The sequence below is a fragment of the Sceloporus occidentalis genome, unplaced genomic scaffold, assembly GCF_023333645.1.
Source record: "Sceloporus occidentalis isolate IW3139 unplaced genomic scaffold, rSceOcc1.0.p SCAF_2, whole genome shotgun sequence".
Classification (NCBI taxonomy): domain Eukaryota; kingdom Metazoa; phylum Chordata; class Lepidosauria; order Squamata; family Phrynosomatidae; genus Sceloporus; species Sceloporus occidentalis.
Genome location: NW_028316982.1, coordinates 28,779,944 through 28,800,901, shown reverse-complemented (window position 1 = coordinate 28,800,901; position 20,958 = coordinate 28,779,944). Strand labels below are relative to the sequence as shown.

At 40.5% G+C, this 20,958-nt stretch overlaps 1 protein-coding gene across 1 annotated transcript in view; it reads right to left on the bottom strand.

Annotated features, from left to right (window-relative positions):
* Positions 1-20,958, bottom strand: part of VEPH1 (ventricular zone expressed PH domain containing 1) — a 153,222-nt gene that overhangs the window by 9,291 nt on the left and 122,973 nt on the right. Inside the window, exon 11 of the mRNA XM_089508976.1 lies at positions 14,256-14,373. Within this exon, the coding sequence (XP_089365102.1) occupies positions 14,256-14,373 (118 nt within the window). The remainder of the gene's footprint in view (positions 1-14,255; positions 14,374-20,958) is intronic.

Below are 20,958 nucleotides of genomic sequence, written 5' to 3'. Positions count from 1 at the left end.
GTCATGAAAAGCTAAGGGGCCCACACCGGCGACCTTCATTATTTAACTTTCTTTGTGTATATTTGGATAATTCCACAAAAATACAGTCACTTCAACTTTACAGGGCACCCTAACGGATAAGCTGCCAGAATGTCTGAGGGACCAATTAAAAAGAAAAGGTCACAGGGTCATAACGAACTAGCATTCCAAACATTTCATTTTTTAGAAAAACTTATTTTCTTTGCAATTAAGCTGTCTAAATATGTACAGTTTTATACAGTAACCTCGTGACCCCTCAGTTGAAGAATGGTATAACTTCTCTTTATACATTTTAAAGTACTGAAGTGAAGCACTGCAGTCTGAATTGTATCTGTGTTTCTTACTACAATGCAGGATATTAGAACTTGATGGCATTGCATTATTGTACAATGATAAAAGCAAGACTGAACGATGATAATCTGTGTCCTTAAGTAAAGACATCTGGACCTATGTCCATTCAGCAAAACATATCTGAGAACTAATAAGGCAAGCACACATGCATTTCTGTCTATAAAGTCAAAGTTCAACCACTGTCTATAAAGTCAGGAAAACACGCATTTTCTTGACCTCATTTGCTCTGTCTTAGCATATCCATCTTGACTTTGTGGCACTGAGCCTCTGCCAGAAATTTCACCAATTTAAAACTTAAAGTATACTTTTATGGTGATGGTGGTGGTAGCTCTTATGACCTGTATTTGCTCAGCAAATCAATTTATAACTTCAAACATGCACAGAGGTAACAAAAACATAAGTGTCACCCCTCCCTGTTTCCCATTAATATAAAGCAATCTGAGTCTGAGGCTTTAACCTTTTTCTTATCTTTGGAAGGGGCTTATAATGTGGGTCCTGGACAGCATATAGTGTTCTGCCTGTTTGCTTGATCATGACTAGACCTCTGCCTCAGGCATTTCAGGTCAACATGGGAAGCTCAAGAATAGAAAAAAGAGAGCAGAGTCCGTACAGGTATCGAGGAGTGCTAGTGTATGCATCCTCATTTTGAAGTTTGAAGTAAGCTTGCAAATGCATGAAGTGGGTTTATTGTGAAAGAGGATTCTTCAGTTGGGTAATGTATTTTTATTGTGTGCACTTAATTTTTCCATAGGTGCCAATGAAAGCTTCCCTCCACCAGCTAATATTGGGGAGCAGAGAAAATCACTTGGCAAAATGGCAGTTAACCCCTATCAGTCATGATCGCAGTTATGATTGCCTTCCTTGCATCTATTTTTTAAAAGAAGAAAAACCTGGGCACAGTAACCACAGATTAACAGAGCTGTCCTACACACATTTATTCAAAAACAATTCACATTGAGTTCAATGGAGTTCATTTTCCAGTAAGTGGGTATAAGACTGCAGTCTTACTATCACATGTAATTGATCCTAGATATGAATAGAAGTGCAGTTCTTTTTTGTTTGTTTGTTTGTTTGTTTTTAATATGCAGTTGGAATTCAGATTTTTATTTATCACCATGAAAATAGGTCTCAATTTACTCCTGCATATCTTTGCTTTAAGCTACTTCCAGTATGCTTGGAATTTCTGCTATTTGTACCTTTGTTGAAACATTGGTATAAATGTTCATATTTATGTAGAAAAGATTAAAGAAAGTAAGTATTTAAATGTTTCTCTGACTTGACAATAAATCTTTTTCAGAGCACTTGACCCCTCTGAGAATCCCACAACAATGTGAAAAATATAAACAGTTATCTTTTACACACCACTCACACACAAACATTCTTTCAGCTTCTTTCTAATAATGTAGCAGGATAAGCTACATTAAGCATGAAGTGGTAGAATACCAAGATGATTGGCAGGACTGTACCACATCTTTGTGGGAAGATAAAATTGCAAAGTGATGGAGAAAGGGAAAGGAAGAACTAAGCTCCTCAGAGGGAGTAATAAATTAGTCTCTATCATCTCATTTTATTTATGCTAAGAGTATAGCCATCAGGGGTGATATCAAGTCAATGTTAATACAGAATAACCTTCCTAAATAATAAGCCCCTTGAAAATATGTTTTCTTGTGCACCTCATACCCACTACGCCACATCAGCTGTCTATGGCATTCAGTGCTGGCCCTGCCATGGAGCAGAGTGAAGCAAATGACTTTAGGTGGCACCATGAGTGGTAAAGGTTGCAGGTTGGAATAAATTAAGGAAGGGGCTAAGCTCTGAATGCAGCAGCAAAATTTTTCCTGCGTATTGAGTTTAGCATGGGAGAGAATATAAGATGGCCTCCATCTCAGGAAGCAAAATGTCTTCAGGTAGCACAGATAAGTGGATGACACTTTTTCCTACTACTAAGGGCAGGATGCAGAACTCCCCTCCCCAACCCCAGGCTGCATGTAATGTTAGCTCAGGGACTGGAAGCTACACATACATGTACCCAAGTTAGCAGTCTATTTTCCTCACTTGGAGAGAGTGGAATGCCTTTTCTCCAATCTCTACCCCAGTGAGAAAATAGTGATCTGTAGAAGGATCTCTGGCGGATAGAGCAGAGAGCCTCAAGGTGCCCAGAGATAAATGTGTGAAGGGTAGTGCTTGACAAATAGCACAGAGACAAACTCAACTGGGGCATAACAAAGCTAGCACTTACAGCTTTCTAGGTTACAGCTGTCTAGGCTTGCCTTAATGGGATTGGATCTAGGTACTGGATGACCCATTAGGTGACTGAAGAACACTGCAGAAGCAACCCATATGTTAGGACCAGCCTGGAGAGGTGGAAGTGGTATGCAACATGTGCAAAGGCCACTGTGTGGATCCCCCATCGGTGTGGATGAGGCTGAGTTAGATCTAACACATGTCATCTTCACCTCCACAGCCCCCAAAGGAGACCCCTCACTGAGGTTAGAAGACAAGCACACCAGGCTCATCTGATCCCAAAATAGATGCAACTCCCATGAAAAACTGTCAAAATTGTGACACCAAAATAAAGAGTAAATACAAACAGATCACACAGACAGAGGAATGGGGTGGCTGGGTGGGAGGAACGCAGAGGAGCTCTGAGGCAAAGAGCAGATAGCCTTCTCTCTACCCCCTTCTGTAGAAATCCTGATCCAGGCAGCTGTTTCTACAGTACTAGCAGCACCAAGGAAAGAGCATCTGTATGACATTAGCTGTGGCAGCAGAGGTGTGATTTAATGGTGTGGGTGGAGGAGTCAGGTCACCCATGAGGCTGCCCTTAAAGTAGGAGGAGAGGGAAATCTGCAGCTTTTGCTTATCTTTAACATGAAAGTACCTCTAGTTAGCATATATAAAATCTAAACCTGGATGTAATTTCTACTAATATGATTTTCATGTTACCATGATGGAATTTCAGCACCACAATTAATGTATTATATGGAATCACTCTAGTTATCATTAAGAAAACCAGTAAGCAATGAAATCAACATATATGCTGATGTGCTCTCTTGGTATCAGCAGGGATTCTCTGAATTGTCTGGATATCTGCATAAGAAAAATTATGTATCTTTATCTCATTTCATTTCATAAATGAGTGACTCTTATTGCAGCCTTTCAGTCCCTAACTACGAAGTTAGCATGATATACTGTAAAAAGGTATTGACTGATAGTCATACTTGTTTCTCAATAAACCTCTAACTGAAACTGCTGAAAATACTGGAGTTTCTGGACTTGAATGGGGATAATTCTATACTTCAAAATGGTTAGCAAAGAGAGAAAACATTTCTTACAGGACTGAAGTTCCACAATAGCCTTATGATTGCATAATAACATTTAGCACTTGTAACGGAAAGTGATAGCTGAAACAGAGAGCACCCTTCTGAATATATTGCAGTGATCTTTCCATCCTTTCACATGATAACCATACCACATGACAAACAACAGGCACTGAGAATGCAGTATGGAATTTCCAAGTTTGCCAGTGAAAACTGCTGTCAAGATACAGAACATCCTGAAACATTTTTTCAATCCCTCCTATTGACACCGTTCCCATAAAGCTTCCAATGCCACATTTTCATCAAACCAAATTCTTCTCCTTAGTGTTGATGCAAATTAGGATGACATCAGTGGATTTACTGGAATGTTGATTTGGGATTAATGAAGACCAAACCAGTAATTGTAAAGTTGAAGGCTTTCATGACCGGCATCCATAGTTTTTTGTGGGTTTTTCGGGCTATGTGGCCATATTCTAGAAGAGTTTCTTTTTGATGTTTCACCAGCATCTGTGGCTGGCATCTTCAGAGAAATATGAAGATGCCAGCCACAGATGCTGGCGAAACGTCAGAAAGAAACTCTGCTAGAACATGGCCACATAGCCCAAAACCCCCACAAAAAATAGTAATTGTCTGGTTGAGCTTTGATTCACTGTTGGACCTTGCTTCAGAAAAAGGAGAGTGCAAAAGGAAACATGAGTCAGTTGAGTCAGCTGAGACTTGCTACAGAGGAAATGGATGAGATATGGAAAAAAAGACCCTCACCTCCCCTTCCCCTACCAAATATCCCTAGCAATCACTATATTTCTTGTTGACCTTTGATCCTGGGCACATCACTCCATCCTTTTGTACCTCATTATACAAAACTGAAGAATAAATAATGCTCGATGAAGAGACTGCATGGTTAGGGATTTTTATTTGCCTAAAGCCATTTGATGAAAGTGACAGATCCTTTGAATCATTAAAATGAGCATTTCTTTATTTAGCACAATATTTAATTTAACAATATTAAGTATATTACACTACCTTTGTGATGCCTAAATACCCTGAAGGCACCAGATCCCATCTGATGACATTTTAATTATATAAATAAAGGGAAAATAATGCTTAGAAAAGTTTATATTATACGTCAGCTGTACCCATACAATAAGCAAGATTACATCTAGCAACACACTGAACATCCTCGAGGTCTTCCTCACCATTAAGAATCTGGAAATTGTCACTCAGCTTCACAAATCCATTAAATTCATATTTATCTGGGCTGGAAATGCTGCCACCCCAAGTATGTTAAAAAAAAATTACCTCTAGTCAGTAGCATCACTAGGGTTGGCATCACCTGGTGCAGTCACTCATGGTGTCACCTCCCCATCCCATATACTACATGCTACAGAATCCTTAGTAATTTTTCTTTTTGCACTAATGTTACTCGTAAATTGCAATTCCCTTATATCACTGAACATACTGGTAATAGTTGTGACATAAACAACTAACAAAATTAAAATTATACCTTCAAATTACAGTATCGTATGCACAGTGTAAATGTATGTAGAAGATTTGGCAAAATGTGATGTTTTTGAAGAAAATTTAAAAAGAATAAATATTTTTTTTAAAAAATAAAAATTTTGGAATGTGAAGTTTTAATTATTTTTGCAAAATCCTCAGGGCTCTCCTTTCTCCTCTCACTGAGCTTAGCTACACTCCCACTATCTCTTAAAGCATTTTAAAGGAAAGTAGGCAAACGCCACAGCCTGTTTCTGCCAATTCACAGATGTTTGAGGAGCAGAGGTGTCACACCCCCCCCCCCCATAGGGTGTCACCTTGTGCAGACTGCCTCTCTGCACATCTCTAGTGACAATACCATCTCCAGTCTGGGTCTAATCATTAGACACATCTGTAACAACAATGAAAATTACTATAAAAGAACCAATGAGGTTAAGCAACAGCTGCTTCAAAGAGGATATCCTGCTTATATCATTCAAGACAACATCGAGAGCGCAACCATCATTTTGAGAGAAAATCTCCACAAACAACATAGCTAACTGTACATTCTGTTTATGGTAACTCTCCATCCAGCATCTTGTAACTACCATAAACTAGTTAGGGAAACCTATCCATCGTTAGCAAATTTGAACGCCTTGCTAGAGTCAGCAGCAAGCCTTTTACTATAGTTTTTCACCAGGTACCTAATGTACAAAGACTGCTGGTAAAACCTCTCCTTAAAAAGACCAATCAACAATCCTGTATTACAGCTTTGTGATTCCAAGCATTGCATTATCTATATCTTAAGAAGATATACTTTTAGGATCACAATGAATGGCAGGACCTACTATATAGAATAAAATATCACTTGTTGGTCCTTAAAACCTATTTATGCACTTGAATGCAGATGTACAGAATATCATCATCAGCAGATGGGAAAAACAACCATGCACTTTAAGAACCTTGACCAGGAAGGTTGAATAACCAACAACCAGACATTTAAGCTCAGAACATCACAGCCTCTCTGATTTTCTGTTTGGAACTGAGGTGCCATCTCTTTCAAGTACTTTGGACATACAGAAGAATTTCGAGATCAACAGACTTAAGACCTTAACACCACATGGTCCCAACCTAGAGGGTAGTACATAACATCATCATCCTCTTAATAATGTTGGGAATCGAGTATCTTACCTGGGACTTTGGATGCAGCATGCCTTTGTTTTCATCAGCTGAAGAAAGCAGAAGCCAAATGTTTTGCTAATTTCTTTATTAAGTTTGGTTTATTAACACCCTAACATACCCACATCCACATAAAAACACACATAACCTTTTATCCTCTATTTCTGGTTGCATTTCTTCTTTTTCATTTACTTGCTCTTCACAAACCAAAGAGAAGCTAGTGCTGACATCAGATATGACTCACTAACGGAATACCAATAGTTGAATGCAGGCTTCCTGGTCTTGTCATGCTGAAAATGTGTTGGACTATAACTGCCATTGTCCCCTACCAGCAGAGCCATCTGCCTGGGGATTACAGAATTTGTTGTACACACATTTGAAATGCCTCACATTTGGGAGTATCAATAACCTCTAACACACATTTTAAAGGTAATGAGTCTAGCTCCCTGTAAAATAGTATGCTTTCCATCTGGCAGATGACTTTAAAAAAAAAAGTTTTATTTTTTGCTATGACAGCAGGAAATGAGCAAAGAAAGTCCCCAGTATAGTGAGGTTTTGAATGTCAAACATTTAGATTAAATGTGTTCCATACCAGAGTGCTTTGGCCCAATATGTTGTCTCTTTGAGAAGTGGTTACTTTCAAGTAATAACAAGAGAGTCAGGAACTGGCAAGACCAAACTTTCAAATCATTTAAACTCACATTTTATGTCTTTTTTATCTGACCGATTTTCCCAAAGACTTTTCAAAAGCAGACAAAGTATTATATTTAGGAAATTCAAAATTTTAGGAAGTTAGTTATGTATTAAAATTCTAGACTTGTACAGATCTTTGAAGCTAAAGTTATAGATTTCTCACTAACTGCAATTTCACATATTAATCAAGATCATTTATTAGTACCCAAGAGTTAATCACAGGTCTGCAGCAAAAAGTTTTAATTCTGGTATTTGTTTGGAAATTAGTACTCCCAATGCAATCAAACAGATTAGTGTAAACAAAATAAAACAAAACCACACGTTACCCTAGGATCAGGCCTCTAATTGCCCCTGATATTTCATATCAAATTAACATTAAAAGGGAAATGGGGGTGACCTAGCAATAGCCTGCTGTGGATGCCTGACCTCTTCACCCTTGGAAAAACTGGTTTGTGCTAGCATGGGAGTTAGAGGGCACCCACCCTGATGAGATTTACTGAGTCCTCTGCTTTGGTGATAGAAGGAGGTAGGGGAATCCTGGCCAAGAAGGTGATTGTTTGGGACTACCTGGGACAAGGACACTTCGCCCAGGGATGTTAATCTCTTTGTCCAGCACTTTCTCAGCAGTCACCCAAATATCTGCTTCTATCTCAGACTATTCATTTCTCCCAGGAAAACCATTTATCAGAGCTTCTAATCCATTTAGCAGAGCTTCTAATCCATTTAGCAGAGCTTCTAATCCTTTCAAGCCTTGGTTTCTGCCCCCAAGACACAATTCTGGTTATATATATATTTAGTAAAATAGCCATTCGTCAGTCTAGTTTGCAAGCAGACAGACACTCTGTTGGTTTGGCTAGACTAGGCTACTCAATATGCTGGCTAGCCATATCAGTTATTGACTTTGCACTGTTCCAGACTCATATCGATTGGAATCAAGATCCCCTAATAAAAATACAAAAACCTATTTGAATTTGCCTCTGAAGTTCTGTATGATTTAGACCTGGTATACATCTGGGTTGCTATCCTGGGCTGCTGTAATAATAATAATAATAATAATAATAATAATAATAATATGGATTTATTTATATCCCGTCCAATCACGCGGAATCCGGGCGGGTTACAACAATAGAGGAGTACAATATAATACAACATAATTCAAACAATATCAAAAGAATACATTACAAATAAATAAATAAATAAATAAATAAATAAATGTCAGTAAAAGAAAAAAGAATAAGAATAAGATCATGGTGATGAGAAGAAAAGTGAGTATGTTCGCCTGAAGTGCTAAAAATGAACAAACTGGGAGATGTTTTTGACGTTCATAGTGATAAATATGAAGTGAGGTCTGAATGGCCTATTTCCTGAAAACCTGGCTTTGAGATATCTCAAGACACTACAGGCATGTTGGCTTTGAAAATTGCTTCTGCTACAATACAGATAATTTTCCAGTTCATCTCTCCCAAAATGACTTAACTGTGAGGAATCCTCAAAGCCAATCATTCAAGGAATAGATTATTTGGAGCTGGCCTCGTCTGCCCTCACTGCTGCCTTCATTCTCTTGTCATTTCCACCATGTGCATTACTGCCTTTTCCTCCCTCTGCATAACTATGCTTCTCTATACATAGGATCTTAGGGCATGTCTACATGGACTATTTGCATTGATTTCTCCCCACCCTCATGTCACCTTACCCTCATGGGGGAGGGCCAAAGAACCGATTCGACTGTGAAGTGTCTTCATGTGAGAAGGACAGTTCCGCAGCAAATCCAGCCCATCCCTGCATTAAAGTAATTTTTCAAAACTCACCATTTGCTCTGGATCTTCCAAGAAAAACCAGAGCACTCTGCAGTGATGCTGGGTGGCTGTTTATATAGTATCCCATTGGGCTGCCTGCCATTATGGTTTTCTCCTTCTAAGGTCACAATGATGTGCCCAATCACACGAGTGACATGGAGCACCTTGTTTTTGCTATCAAAGGGAGGAACTTGCACCAGGATGCTATGTAAACAGTTGTCTCATGTGGCTGCAGAGTTCCCAGGAAGGGCACAGGGGGAATTCAGGCCAGAATACTCTGGAAGGACCCCAGAGTATTCTGGCCAGGGTAGATCCACCCAATGTCCACATTTTACAATAGCAGGTTTTAAAAGAGATGTGCCTTAACACTTCCAGTTTCATACAGTTTTATCTGCATAGGCCTAATAGATTTTTGTTTTATTCAGTTCTAATAAGAATAACCTGGAATATTATTCTACAGTAGTTCCAAGCAGTTACCTAGCCTCATAGACAGCAAAAACCAGCTTTTTGGATGACAACTTGCAAAGATTTGGATTACAAGAAGCCTTGCTGACTGGGGGATTTAGGAAATGCAGTCTTAAAAAGTAACTTTCTAAGCTCTCCTCTAGCCCAGTGGATCCCCCCCCCTCTGATGCTTAGGCAATCTGATTATCACTAATAACAAATGTAAGTAGCAGAATGCCCATCAGTTTGAAAAAACTTAAGCCACCCAGAAATAAAGTATTGGTCCAAAATCCTGCTCATGCACTGATAACATTATATTTTTGTTTGTTTACTTATTTATTTCAATTCTATGCCACCTTTCTCTCAGAAAGGGACAAAGGCAGTTCACAAATAAAACCATTTAAAAACTTTACAATAAAAATTTAAAAGACAATTAAAACCAAGTAGCTAAAAACAGTTTAAAATTACATCAACATACAAATGTTAAAAAGGTAACTAAAACACACATATCCATTTAAAAGCCACCCTGTCATGATTTTAAAAAACCTGCTTGCTTTCCGGTGAAAGGCAAGCAGGGAGGGGGCCAACCTAGCCTCCCATGGAAGGGCTTTCCAGAGGGTGGGTGCAGCCAGTGAGGAGGCTGCCTCTCGTGTCCCCACCAAGTGAGCCTGTGATGGTGATGGGACCAAGAGAAAGTCTCCTTCTGAAGATCTTAGGGCTCTAGCAGGTTTCTATGGGGAGATATGGTCTCTCAAACAGTCTGGTCCTAAGCTGTACAGGGCTTTATAGGCCATGGCCAGCACTCTAAATTGTGCCTGAAAGCAAATGGTAACCAATGGAGCTGTTTCAACAAGGAAGTTATATGCTCCCTGTAACTGGCCCTGGCCAGCATTCTGGCTGCCACATTTTAAATCCATTGAAGTTTCTGAACAGTTTCTAAAGGCAGCCCCGCACAGAGTGCATTACAGTAGTCCAAATGGGATGTAATCAAGGCATGTGTCACTGTAGTTGGATCTGATGTCCCAAGGAATGGGTACAGCTGGCACACTAGTTTTAGCTGTGGTAATACACTTCTGGCCACTGCTGAAACTTAGGCATCCAGGCTCAGAGTAGAGACCAGAATGCCCAAGCTGCCTTAGTGTACATTTGGTACATAATGTACCAAATTATGTACATTATATACATATGGTACATAATGTATCATAGTGTGGATTTTGCATAGTTGCACAGCAGCTGAAAGGCAGGCAGGGAAGTGGGACGACAGGAAGGAAAAGCAGTCTTTGTTATTGCATCACTCTATCATGCCCAGACAGGCTGGAGGATGATGGGAGATGTTGTACAATACATAACTTCCCAGAAAGGAGGATGTGTTGTGTGATATTTTAAAACCCTGCACTATATGGGGATGTTTCAAAGAGGAAGGAAACACCTAACTATATTTATTTGGAATTAAGTTTTATTAATCTGAATGGATGCAGATTGCTTACAATTTCAGCCTTAATTTGTTTTGCCTAGGGACTCCATAGAAAAACTGCTTGATCGAGCAATGACTCATTCTAGATCATACCCTTGAGCAGATGTGCTGCTGAATAAAATGAATACACTTTGCTTTGAAAAATGCCACAGAATTCATTTCGACTTATGAAAAACTGAGCTGGGTGAAATACAATAAAAAGCACTTCACATACACATGCAAAGCTCTCAGAAGTTAATGAATTTAAAAGGAGAAAAGAAAAAATTGTCAACTTTGTGCTATAGCCAACAGTCAGCATTAGAAAGTTGTCCAAACTCCCTAATTGCCAGCTGTTTCCATCCTGCTGTAAGATTTCAATGACTTTACATCTTTAGATGGCAACTCATTTTAACTGGCATCTGTTTTTCTTCTCATTATCTCCATCTGTCCAGAACAGTGAAATGGTTTTAACTCAACACACTGGTCCAAAAGAATAATTGGTGTAGCTCCATTTAACTGTGCCACACCTAGCAAAAATGGAAATCAGTAACAAAATAAACTGCCCCATATAGGAAGCAGAAGGCACCATTTAGCAAAAAATTATGAAAATTACATATCAACAGTTCTTATTTTCTGGGCCAGACCTTAATTTTTCAAACTGCACTTAAAAGAGAGAGAGAGAGAGAGAAACAACAACATCAAAACCCCTGGCATTTTCATATATCTAATGATTAGATTCTCAAGTATACGATAATTTAGGGCATAGTCTGCGGACATTATCACACCAGGCTAAGACACCATAATCATATTAGTGTAGGAAATGCAAACATACCGGTTTGGGGATATTAATTTTCACACAGCTCTTCAATAGCAACATGGTACTGCTATAGTCCCCGCTCTGTCTTCTGCATGCCAACCCCACCTTCCTGCTCTATGCCTTTAGGTCTGTATTTTTTTAATTTCCAATTGTGCAGTCAATTGATTACATAAAGACAAGAAAATGGGAAAAGGGGGGGGGGGAACCAGCCTGTTTGGGAGATGCAAGAGGAGAAGGGAGAGGGGCACAATCACACCCATTGATATCACATGACTACCCTCTTTCCCCAGAATGGCCTCCAAAATCCTGGGTAGAGTTATACATGGGCCAATACGGTACTTCGCTCTCCCCAGCCTGGCTGCCTATGCAAGGGATAGCCCAGCTGGGGAGATGCTGGGAAGGGCGACTGATTGCTCTGCAGCCTCTGCCTAGCTAGGCTTCCTCTGCAGGGGAAAGTCTAATTGCAGAGAGCTGGGAAAGGTGATGGATTGTCCTGTAGCCTCTCCTCAGCTGGGCTGCTTCCATGGAGGCAAGCCCAGTTGGGGACAGGCTGGGAAGGGCAATGGATCACCCAGCTGGGCTCCTTCCATGAAGGCAAACCCACTTGGGAGCAGACTGGGAAGGGCAATGGATTGTCCTGTAGCCTCGCCCCAGCTGGGTTACTTCCTCAGTGGGAAAGGCAATCAATCACCCTGTAGCCTCTCCCCAACCAGGCTACCTCTGCAGGGGACAGCCCAAGATACTGGCAAGATGCTGGGAAGGATGATCGATCGCCAGCAGCCTGTCCCCAGCTGGGTTGCCCCCTTAAGTCTGGCCCTTGGTGTATCCACAGGTCATATTTCAAACTGGCTTTCGGGTGGGCTATGGAGTTGAGACTGCCATGGTCGCCTTAGTCAATGATCTCCATCTGGGCATGGACAGGGGGAGCATGTCCCTGTTAGTGCTTTTGGACATCTCAGTGGCCTTTGATACCATCGACCATGGTATCCTTCTGGATCGCCTGAGGGAGTTGGGTATTGGGGGCACTGCTTTGCAGTGGTTCCGTTCCTACCTCTCGGGTAGATTCCAGATGGTGGAGCTGGGGGACTGTTGCTCCGATAAGAGGGCCCTTACATCTGGGGTCCCTCAGGGAGCGATCTTGTCCCCCATGCTATTCAACATTTACATGAAGCCGCTGGGAAAGATCATCCGGAGATACTGGGCACGGTGTTATCAGTACGCTGATGACACCCAAATATGTTTCTCTGTGTCTCCGACTGATGCAGTGACTAGGGATGGCATCTCTCCTCTAAATGCATGTCTGGAGTCGGTAATGGGCTGGATGGGGGGAAACAGACTCAGTTTGAATCCAGAGAAAACGGAAGTACTGGTGATAGGCTCTCCAGGCCCGGGGAAGGAAATTTTTCCACCTGTCCTGAATGGGGTCACGCTCCCTGTGAAGGACTCTGTTCGCAATCTGGGGGTGCTTCTGGACTCGTCACTCCACTTTACATCTCAGGTGGATGCGACGGTCAGGAGCACCTGTTATCAGCTTCAGCTGATACACCAGCTGCGACCCTACCTGGGCCGGGGGGACCTTGAAACTGTGGTACACGCTCTGGTAACCTCTCGGTTGGATTTCTGTAACGCGCTTTACATGGGGCAACCCTTGTACCAAACTCAGAAGCTTCAATTAGTGCAGAATATGGCAGCCAGACTGGTCACTGGATGTCCCAGGGCCAGTCATATAACACCTGTTTTGGCTGCCCATTCGCTTCCGAGCGCAATACAAGGTCTTGGTTATAACCTATAAAGCCCTAAATGGCTTGGGCCCAGGGTACTTGGAGGACCGCCTCTCCCCATACAATCCTCCCCGCACTCTCAGGTCGGGCGGGAAACATCTTCTAAGAATTCCAGACACACGCTATAGTGTAACTCGGAGGGCATTCTCCATTTCAGCTCCTCAACTCTGGAACACCTTGCCCGACGAGCTCCGTACAGCCACCTCCCTTGATGCTTTTAAAAGGACTCTGAAGACCTTCCTTTTTCGCCAGGCTTTTCCCCCATGAGCTTTGGCAACCCCAGGTGCCATTTCACTCCTCCACCTAGGCTCACCTTGGTCCACATTCTGTGACCATTGTGCTGCCAAAAACTAGTGGTAAATTTGTCCACTGAATTTTGGTGGGAAACTGGAACAAGACAGTTAACACTGCTAGTTTTATTGACCCTTCCCCATGTCTAAAATAAACATGAAAAGCCTTTTTTGAACAAGTACAGTTGGTAGAGGGCCTTCGCACCTTGGTGATACACATAACCATGGACCATGCATTGGCACCCATTCCTTTAGACCTCCTCCCTGGATCAATGCAATCCCTATATTGAATTTTAATTGCAGTTGCCCCACAAAGCTGTTTCACAAATACATATTATCTTGTTACTTTGTTGAGCTTCCACACCACATCCAGCTGAGATGAAAGGTTCACAGTGTAATCCAAAACACTAAATTTCCTTTACACATGCATCACAGATACTAGACTACAACACTATATTGACTTACTTTGGAGTAAGTCTCAATGGGGCTTATGCATGTGTAGGCACCATAGGCATAAGCTGTTAATGCTTTGGTTGTATGATTAATGCCACTTGTGGAAACAGCCTTCAGCTCTGTCAGATTCTGAACTTTTTACAACTTGTCTAACACAGTATTCTGTAGGGAAAAACTGACTTACCTGTTGCCTTTTCAGGATTATTGCACATGAAACATTGCCAGGCCCCCGCTTCCTCACTGTAACCAAATAAATCAAAGAACCTCACTTCTTCCAGATGTATCTGTACATGGTCCAGGTCCTAAGCAAGAAAAAAGGCATGAAATCTACTAGGAACTCAATTGACTAGGAACTGATGTGCAATTTATTACCTGCAAAATTAAAGTAATAAGGTCAAGTACTTTCTGGTGATGGGAACTAAATGTAAAAATATATGAGCAGTGGATTCAGGCTCTCAATAGCTATTCTTCTGTATGATTTTTTGTAGATACCTTTGCTCTGTCTTTTGGCGGTTGGCTAACAGAAATGAACAAATACATCCAGAACTTCCTGACAGAGAATTTTGGCCCATCTAGCCAAGACCGGGACAACCTATGGTCCTGGGACACTTTTCCTGCAGACTGTGGGGTCCTTGGAAGTCTCACCCATTTTTTCCTGCTGATGAGCTATACAATATGGAGGACAGATTCAGAATGCTGTTTCCTTACTGCTAAAGGCAATGTTCCTTACTGCTGAAGATGGAAGAGAGCCGGTGTGGTGTAGTGGTTTTAGCGATGGGCAAGGACACTGGGAGACCAGGGTTCAAATCCCAGCTCATCCATAGAAACCAACTGGGTGGTCTTGGGCAAGTCATTCCCTCATCCTCAGAGGATGGCAATGGCAAATCTCCTCTGAAGAAATCCCCCCCCCCAAAAAAAACAACCTGTGATAGGTTTGCCTTTGGGTTCAGTAAGTCAGAAATGGCACCCAACAATAACAAGGAGGATGTAAAAGTTTGTGCTATTATCAAGGAAGCAGTGATCTTAATGAAGACCAATGGGTGTATGTGGAGATGAAAGGACATAAAATCATCTGACTTGCAGTGAATGTCCACTATTTCAGAAATAAACCTTTCCCCAACCTGATTCCTGTACACATTTGCCTGTGGATAAGTCCACTTGACACCAGTGGAGCTTATTTGTAAACAGACACTGATAGATTTATGTTGTATTTTCATGCTGGAGGACGTAGAGATTCCTAGAGATAACACTTCTTTACGCATTTGTAGGTACTCCAGCACAATTTTATGGTCAACATGGCAGATGTTGACCACAGAGTTGCACAGGAGGACCCAGAGATTCCTAGAAAGGTTTTCTCTCAGGTTAAAAAAAATGTGGGTTTTGTTATGTTTTTTCCACTTTCACAGTGGTCCTGTGCCCTAATGCCAGTGAATGTGGAGGGTGTATTGCATTATGTATGGATTTCAGAACACTTGTTCTCTGCTTTACAACATGCCCTGATGAAGTTCTACCATTTAAGATGACATGTAAATCACCCAAATAACACATGAGGAGGTTAATGCAAAATTATTCTACAGCGAGAGTGTTTAGACTGCATAATGACCAAACAGAAAGGCTACCCTACCACCCACAAGGAAAGTGTTCACAGGTTTATCCAGATTAAACAGAGAAAAAGGAACAGTTTAGCATGATTTTGTTGACATTTAAAAGCAGATGGAGGAATTTCCCCCCTGCTCACAAGTCACAGTACAAATTAGTACAATGAATTGCAAAAGAGCTGCTGGGTTTGTTTGCAGTGTAACATAGCTGATGTCCTTTGACAAATATCAGTGAAGCAATTGACCGGAAATCTGTGAGGAAATAAATACATCTGGAAACATTTTACTTACTAGCAAATTTGAACTATGTTACACAAATATTTTCTGTGGCATGTACACAACATTCTTTGGAAACAGTTTTTTTAAAAAAAATATCTCACAGCCATTTGACCAATATGCTTTGATTTGGCCACATTCTGCAAAACATAACTACTATGCAAATAATAAAATCTTCCACTGAGGTCACTGGGGCATGTTCTAATTTATAGAAATTTCCTTATTGTCTAAAAAGCAAAATATGTGCAGGTAGAAGAAAGGAAAGGAATTTAGCAACAGCTTTTTGTTATCAATATGTACAGGCTGAGTATCCCTTCTCCAGAATTCCAAAACAGCCACATGGGTGACTGAGACAGATAGTTGCACCTTTGCTTTCTCATGATTCCGTGTACACAAAAATTGTTTCATTCACAAAATTATTACAAATATTTTGTGTAAAATTTTATATCTTTTATTTATTTCAAGGATTTATGTCCCGCCTTTCTCCCACAATGGGATTACCTTTAGGCCTTGTGTATAAGGTATATACAAAACATACATTATTTTAATGTTTAGATTTGGGTCCTATCTCCATGATATCTCATATTATGTATGCAAATATTCCAAAATCCCCCCCAAAAAAATCTGCAATGCAAAACACTTCTGGTCCCAGTTATTTTGGACAAGGGAGACTCAGCCTGTTGATCTTCCATATCCATGGAGTCTACAACCACAGATTCAACCACCCACAACTTGAATATATATATGTGTGTGTGTGTGTGTGTGTGTGTGTGTGTGTGTGTATACACAAAATCCAAAGAGCAACATTTGATTTTGCCATTTTATATAAGGGACAATATTTTAGTCTGCCATTGTATATAATGAGAGTTGAACATCTATGGGTTTTGGTATCCATGGCAGGTCCCACAACTAAACCCCAGTGGATAACAAAGATCCACTGAATGCTTTAAAACTGCAATCTCAGAATGTAATCCTAAATGTCCAAGATCACCAAAAGTCGTTGGATTTCTAAAATATTTTCTCTTTGGCTAAAAGTAGACAAAGGGCCCACCAATTTCAACTGGAGCTACTAAGCCGAGGAGGGGGAGCTTAACCATTCTTCCAGGGCATTTCTCAAATCATAGATTCTAAATGAAACACCAAACAACTCTTAGAGTATTTAATACGTAATAATAATAATAATAATAATTGTATACCGTTTTTCCATAGATCAAAATGGTTTACAGGTAACAGTAGATTATATTCCTGTTGGAAACATAGGATGGCAAAACTCCCCGTTTTACAACCTTATGTTTTCTTGTTGCAGAAGAAGGTATCCATTGCCTCCCTGCACACTTTCCTTTGCCTTAGATACAGAACAGCACCCAGGATGCTCATTGGTTACAAAAGTATGTCTTTGCCTCCAATTTAAGACTTCTTCTTCCTCCCTGTATGCTGTAGGGGCATAAGAATGCACCAAGGCACTATCCTCAAAGCTAAGAAGGGGCCAGGGGAATTGAGCTGTGCCCTGGAGCCCAGCCAGCTTTTACTAGGGCCGGTTACAGACCGGCACTTGGGACGTCCGCAGGACGTCCCATTTTTAAGAAGGGGCATCTCTTCTAGACGCCCCTGGCTCTAATACGGCATAGACTCCAATCAACCCGGCTCTAATAGTTCCACACGGCCGGCGCCATCTTTACGTATCGGACGCTGTGCGTCCGAACGTGTCGCGGTGCCTGTGACATCGCGAGTGCGCCAGCGGTGCCTCGCAACGTCATTAGGGCTCCGCAGAAAGAAGCTCCATTTTGGAGCTTCTTTTTTGCTCCGCAAGGGAGCCACGCGGTGTGGCTGCGACGGCTCCCTTACGGAGCAAACTGCGGCGGCGGCAGACCGCCTCAAAGCGGCGGTCTATAACCCGCCCCCGTGCCTGAGGAAAAGGAGGGTGAAAGGGAACAGCCTCTGAACAAAGCCATAAACATCCTGGCAGGGACCCACTTCCACCAGCTTCTTTAATGGATCTCAATTATGTTTTACTTTTCTTTTCTCCATCATCATCATCATCATCATCATCATCATCATCATCATCATCATCATCATCATCTCTTCCCTCCAAAGAAATCCAAAGCAGTTTAACATTAAGGATAGGAGAAATTTAATTTAGTTTCCATTCTGTAATGCAACCCACCACCACCATGTGACACAAGATATAACCATACTCCAACATATGCACTTCTACAAATTTTGCAGTGCAGTTTTCAAACCTTCCCTCCATGTTTACAAAATGTATATATTAGGAGAAAATAAACACCTAAATAAAAAAATGCATATATTACTAAGGATAGTATACCATTGAATATTTTATATTGGATAAAATACAATACAACTAGAAAGATTCAAAGATTTAGCTGTGTTAATCTGTAGAATCAGTGTGCTGAGAGATCTTGTAGTACCTTTGAGGTCAAGGAGATTATTGCACTGCCTTTCCTCCCAGCCTTAGCATAGGCTGAAACTTTTGAATTTTTTTTAAAAAACGGGTGTTATTGCATACCTCCGTGCCCAGTCCGGAGGCATTGTGTACCCAATCTTGGCATCCCGTACCTGATCCGTACTTCTCCAGTACTTTTTGAAAGAACGGGACTTTCCCATTCTTTGCAAAGCATGGGACAAGTAAGGATCAGTTACAGGATGCCTCCGGACTGGGGACAGAGCTATGGCATAACACCCTCTAGTGCCCCTTCCTTTTCTGAATCCTGCTTACACCTCTGGAATTTCTCTCTCCATGTATGATTGGAGTCTATGCTGCAGAATTTTGAGCATTATTTTGCTTGCATGTGAGGTTAGTGCTATTGTCCTATAGTTACCACAGTCTTTTATATCTCCTTTCTTGTGAATTGTTATGTATATCCAGAATTTCCAGTCTGTTGGCCACCACCTTGTTTTCCATATTTGTTGGCATATTTCAGTTAGCACTAAAGTTGCATCTCTCTGTAGGCGCTGTAGCAGTTCAATTGGGATATCATCTGTTCCTGGTGATTTATTTTTCCCCATTTCCTTTATTGTAGATTCCACTTCACTTCTTAGAATTTGGGGTTCATTTTCATATGGCTCCTCATTCCAAATATCATTGATTTTCTCATCTCTTATAACTCATCTTTTATAACTGTATAATTCTTCTGTGCATTGCCTCCAACGTCTTTTTATTTCTTTTTGTTCCTATATAATTTTCTTTTCTTCTCCATAGAGCACCCCTGCTCTCGGTTTGAACTTGGCTTTAATTTCTCAGATTTTTTGATACAGGTCTCTCATTCTTCCCTTTTGTTCTTTCCTTCTATTTCTCTGCATTGGTCACTGTAGTATTTCTCCTTATCCCTGCGTGTCAGATGTTGGACAGTTGTGCTCATACTTCTGGCTTTGTTCCTATCTCCCTTTGTTTTTGCTTTTCTTCTTGCTTTTATTACAGTAAGTGTGTCATCTGTTATCCATTGTTTCTTATCTTTCTTTTTGGCCACTGTTAGTGTTTTCTTGCATTCGTCCTTAATTATGTCTTTGACTTCTGTCCACAGTTCTTCAGGTTCCTGGTCAATTATACTCAATAGTTCAAATCTGTTTCTTACATTGACCGTGAATTCATCTGAAATGTTATTCAGGTCACATTTTGGTATAATGATGATTTTTGCTTTCTTCATCATCTTAACTCCAATTTTTGTTATGAGCAGTTCCCACCTCGATCCTCCAATAGGAGGATAAATATTTTATTATTATTATTATTATTATTATTATTATTATTATTATTATTTGTGGTCTGTTACACAATCAGCTCCTGGTCTGGTTTTGGATAGAGCTTCTCCATCTTCTACTTCCAATTATGTAGTCTATTTAGTTTTTGTGTTTACCATCTGGAGATGTACATGTGAATAGTCTCCTATCTAGTTGTATGAAGCAGGTATTTGCAATGAATAGCTTGTCAGCCTCACAGAATCCCACCAGACGCTCTCCTGCTTTAGTTCTTGTTCCTAATCCAAATCTTCCTACTGTTTTTTATTTTTCTTTGTTGCCAACTTTAGCATTCAATTATCTAATGATTAATTTGAAATCTTGTGATGGTATGTTGTCAAATTCTTCCTGGACTGCATCATAGAATCTTTCAGTTTCCTCTTTATTTGCATCTGTGGTTGGTGCATATACCTAGATTAATATGATGTTCCTAGGTTTACACTGAAGCCTTATTGATAATAAATAGTCTGACTTTGTGTTGTATCCTTTCAGTTCTCTAGCTATATCTTTCCTTAGTATGAAGGCCCCCCCCCCATTTCTTCTTGGTTTTTTTCATTTCCTGCATAGATTACTGTATAGCTGTCAGTCAAAATGATTGATTCATGTTCATTTTAAACTCATTCTCTCCTAGTATTGCTATATTCACGTGTTCCATTTCCTTCTTTATTTTTCTTTGCCATAGGTAGCAAAATAATTTGGGTCAGCCCTCATAGAAGCATTCATTCTAAGGGAGTAGACTGGCACAATAGTAAAATAAGACAAGAACTCAAATCTTCATGCACATATTAGCCTGGCCTTTGCCTGACAAAGCTAATGTTTATGCTAACAAACAGTTTACATCGTAAAATAGCTATTGTACAAATAATGAACTATCCTGGAGGAACAAGCAACTCATTAAACAACAGAAAACAAAGAGCATTTAAACAAAATCCTTGGATTAAGCTCATGTAGTGCACAAGGGGGCATGAGGTGGTTGTGGTCTCCATCTACATTGAGGATTTGCATAGGCACACACCTGGAGAGTCACTGAGATTGTTAGAACATAAAACTGTACCACCACCACTCTTTTGTACAAAAACAGATATATCTATCTATCTATCTATCTATCTATCTATCTATCTATCTATCTATCTATCTATCTCTGTTTTTCTACAAAAGAGTGGTGGTGGGTCACTCCTTCTATAATAACTCCATGTGTATTGAGCAAAGACTGGCACATATCCAAATGCAGGGAACTGTGCCAAAGAACTGATAGAGAGA